Genomic DNA, 4408 nt, shown 5'->3' with positions numbered 1-4408 from the left:
AGACTATTTATAAATAATTATCAAAATTCACTTTTCAACTTTACAGCATAACTAAACTATGTGCTCATACAGTCAGTATTAGTGCTGGGAGAAAATATCGATAGTTATCGATGAATATCGATATATTTTGATAACTATCGATATATGACGGCTAGACTACGTATGAGACGTTGTTTACAGAACGTTAATTTCCTACAAATAATACTTTGCCAAATCTTGTACACTTATTACTTTCCAATTTCAACATTAAAAAAGAAACATTACTACTGCGTTATTTAAATGGGAAATAGAAAATTACAAAACGCAACACAACATCTAGGGATAGTCTATCGATTTTTCAAGTTTACGTACATAGTTGCTTATTGCTATCAATGTATCGATAACTACCGACAATTATCGAATATATCGATATGTCGATAACTATCGATATATTAATAACTATCGTAGTAGTTCTCTTTAAATATCGATATATCAATAGTTGTCGATAATTATAGAGATTCATCGATAACTACCGATTTATCGATATTTTTTTTGTTATCAATACTAATCGATATTCTATAGAGCTTTCTATCAGTAACTTTAATGTAAGGGTTTAGTCGTCAAAAAAATACTTATTTTCATTAGTTTCTTTTTTAAATAAATTCAATTTAGCGACTTTAAAGTTACAACAGTTGCCCCCTTTTCCTGTAGCACACATCCTGTGATCCCTGGAAGCGCATGAAAATAAGGAAAGAACAATTTATCTTTATGGCCATTTAAAGTTCTCAAACACGACTAAAAATTTTAAAGTGATGAGTTCATTCTTGGTGTTAACAGGACATTAGTCCAAAGCGCTTACATATAAAGGTAACGGAGAAAAATTTTCACGTGATAACAAAAAGAACCAACAGCAATTAATACTGTTACGGCCGATATCTAAAAATGTGTCAACTCTTGATACAATTTGAGGGTTTTTGTTTCCTTATTTATGTATATTTATACATATAATTTAATCAGAGAAATTAAGTAATTAACCCAAATTGTTGCAACCTCCATTTAGATAAGGTCACATCAGGAATTCATTTTCGTTATAATTTTATTAAGTCAATAGATAAGTAGTCCCTTTAAAGATAATTCCTTTTAAACGTGTTATCATTATCTGAGAAACACTTTTATACTTGAAAACGAGTTATTTTTTTTTAAACATTCAACTCTGTTGTTATGTACATACTTAGACGATTCATCAATTCACAACAGTGCAAAACCAACAATTCGCAATTCAATTAAAACGATTCGGAAATTAAAAAACATTGCATCCATTTCTAGTAAATACCTTTCCTACATAAATAGAAGTCATCCCAAGTAATTAATGAACAAAATGAATATTTTGTAATCATCCTAAGAGAGCTAGGACATTTACTAATGATGTTGTTTACAGGAATGTTTAAATTGACCTTCTTCGTAAATAAAAACCTGTGCTGGTCAAACTCAGGCCTCACGTCGTTAATTCTTTTATATCTCAAACAATATCAATTAAAAGATTGAAAAATAATCATTTAACTCGTATTATTGATTGATTTTAAGTTATGTAGATTGTAGTCAATGGTCAATGTCATAAGTTAAAGGAAGTTTTATAGAATTTTTCATTTCAAATTGATGTAAAGCTAGTATCGAAGTGGATCAATATTACAGATATACCATGCATTGACCGCCAGGTTAATTAATTTAGCAATTGGTCAAAAAATTTACACGGCAAATTAGCAAAGAAGTTCCCACCACTTCTGAGAATTTAATTAACCGATAGAGGAATTTTCAAAGTGTAATAATCTTTATGGTGGTCTAATAATTATTAAAATGTTACGCTCGTTACTGGTACAAATCACGGAGCAAAAAACACATTACGTAAAAGCGGTCACGGTGATTTAAACTCTTTGTCGACCGTAGGCCAAGTCCTACGTATCAAATCAAATTAGAAGACACAGTTGAGATTTAAGCGATGCGCTAAACCGAGCAGGTGAGTGTCACAACAACAACGAGTGAATTAAGAGTGTTTTAAAAATTTAAATGCCTCCAAAAATCACCGATGCATTCTCTCACTCGCTCTATCTCGTCTAATAACAACAATAACAATGAGAGAAAATTGATCTTCCAAATTGGACTGAAGGTTCACGTAATCGTGAGTTGAGACCATGGCAGATTTTCTAGTCAATTTTTGCTAACTGCGGGTCCGCGCTCAAGGCCAAGCAGGACAATGGCCCAGTTGACAGGGGCTCCACAAGGGAATATACATTAACTATCATACACCTATTTGGATTCGTTTTTTTACGCTCAGCAAGCTGGACATGACCAAATATTTCAATTTAAAACTACATTCAAACTTTTCGCTTTAATAATGACAAGAGCGATGATTTTATTGATAATGTTTCTCGAAATGAAAATTGAATCCTTGATAGTTAACTTATTTAAAAACAGATGAGTTACAGAAATATTTTTTTCATTTTGCCAATGCAAAAAAATCTTGAATTAACATATTACGTAAAGAAGTACGTTTCTTATCAATAGTGACAAGAAAATTCATTATCATTACTGGATTTAGCGCGAATTGTGCATGTAAAGTAATGGCTGCGTGAACGAACTTTGTATTTTCTAGTAGGCTTATGTGTAAATGTTTATTATCAAGTAGAATTTCATGTGATTAAATTGTTTCTGAAAAATTGCTTTAAACTTACGCGAATAAAAACAAGGGTAAAATCCTAGGCCGACTAGTGGAGATACATGCTCTTACCTCCATCATCCAATCGGCAACGATTTTTCTCATTTGAACGGTCACCTCGGTCTGCACAGTAGGAAAACAATTGGAAAGAAGGGCATATCGCTCTTCGATCTTCAAAATATTAACTAGCACGCGCTTGGTGAGCAAAACTTTGTCCGGATAGGCCCTGTTTTCTGGCGTTTCGCAACAGAACAAGTCCATCATATTTGCAGTCCAAAGATTAATTTTATTGTTTCTTTTTGTTTTTTTTTACTGTTGTATCTTTCAAGTTCCAATACCGCACGTATATTTGAATCACAGACAAGTACACTACAGTTTGTTTATTATAATAACTACACGGTAACAGTAAAAAAAGAATTAAAATGCTTTTCGAGTTGTGGAAATGACTGTGGTTTGAAAACCAGAGCGCACAGCTGATCTCAGTCAAGAATTGGATAGCTTTGCTGCAGCGACACTCAGTGGTCGGAAGCAAATGATGATTGCCGGCTTTTCCACGATAAGCTGAGCCGGTATCTCTGCCACTTGTACCCCCACTACGACACTAGCAGCCAGGATTCCCGCTCCTTCGAGCCTTGGGCTCTCTACGTATTATGCCATATCGCCCATTGTGGTGCTTTTAATCCTTTGCCGCTGATTTCAAGCCCAACCAGCAAGATGTTTTACCGCCATTCATAAAGAATTCCATACCGACTGAAATTAACAAATTGCCACTTGCCACGACGACGTATCGCGTTAAAAAAAAACTGCTTCCAGATAAAATAACGAATTTGTTTAAATTTATTGTAAACTTCATTTAACACCATTACAATCTTTAACAACGTAATAAAACCGTACAATAAATATTAAACACGACTTGGAAAACTGTTTCAGTTGGTTTATCAGTATCTTCACTAATCATTCTATACGTATTTCGCCTTCTTCAGGAGCTTTTAATTAATGGCAAGATTTAGGATAGGGAATGAGTGTAGAGGATGTAGATATTGAAAATAAGAAGAAAAATGACGATGTGCAAGTCGAGACAAATAGGAAGAAGTGTTTTTCTTTTGTTTCACTACGAGCTGCAATGATTTTTTTATTTGTACTTAATTATTTCAAAGTAGTCGACAATCAAAAAAAGACTACAGTAGGAATAGGGATAACAAGCTGTGAATAATGGATATAATTTAAGGGTGCGTACATTAAAAGTGAATTAGGATTGGCGCTTAGGATATAACAGAATGTAAGAGATGTATGTAAAAAATAACTTTGGTTAAATAAAATATGAAGATTGGAAAAACTTTGGCGGTTGTTGTAGAACAAACAGAATAGCTCAAAACCCCAACGCCAAAACACGACATTGTAGTTGTTCGAAGCACTTTTCGGTACCAAGGTTACCTTCTTCAGGGACTGAAGTGAATTGTTCCTTGTTACCTTGTTACTGAAAAGTGCTTCGGACAACTACAGTGTCGTGTTTTAGCGTTGGGGTTTTGAGCTATTTTGTTTGTTCTATTTGGTTGAATAAAATTGAGTATTTTTGGTACATTATTAGATTAAACACCCTAAACGTTGCTTCATTTGTTCGTCTATAACTATTAGTTAAAAATGTTTCAAATATTCACCCACATTTGTTCAAATGCAGTATCTATAATGTCGGTATGTAGATTGTTCTATTTAGTT

The 4408-nt window shown here is 33.3% G+C and overlaps 1 protein-coding gene across 1 annotated transcript in view; it reads right to left on the bottom strand.

Moving 5' to 3' along the window:
- The window catches only part of LOC108741430 (G1/S-specific cyclin-D2-like), a 41174-nt gene extending 37331 nt beyond the window's left edge, over positions 1-3843 (bottom strand). Inside the window, exon 1 of the mRNA XM_018476244.2 lies at positions 2765-3843. Coding sequence (XP_018331746.1) covers positions 2765-2956 — 192 coding nt within the window. The 5' untranslated portion in view covers positions 2957-3843. The remainder of the gene's footprint in view (positions 1-2764) is intronic.
- Positions 3844-4408: the final 565 nt, after the last annotated feature.

This window comes from Agrilus planipennis, unplaced genomic scaffold, assembly GCF_000699045.2.
Source record: "Agrilus planipennis isolate EAB-ADULT unplaced genomic scaffold, Apla_2.0 scaffold275, whole genome shotgun sequence".
In the NCBI taxonomy this organism is placed as follows: domain Eukaryota; kingdom Metazoa; phylum Arthropoda; class Insecta; order Coleoptera; family Buprestidae; genus Agrilus; species Agrilus planipennis.
The sequence above is the reverse complement of the archived record's forward strand: the minus strand, read 5'-3'. Positions and strand labels throughout refer to the sequence as shown.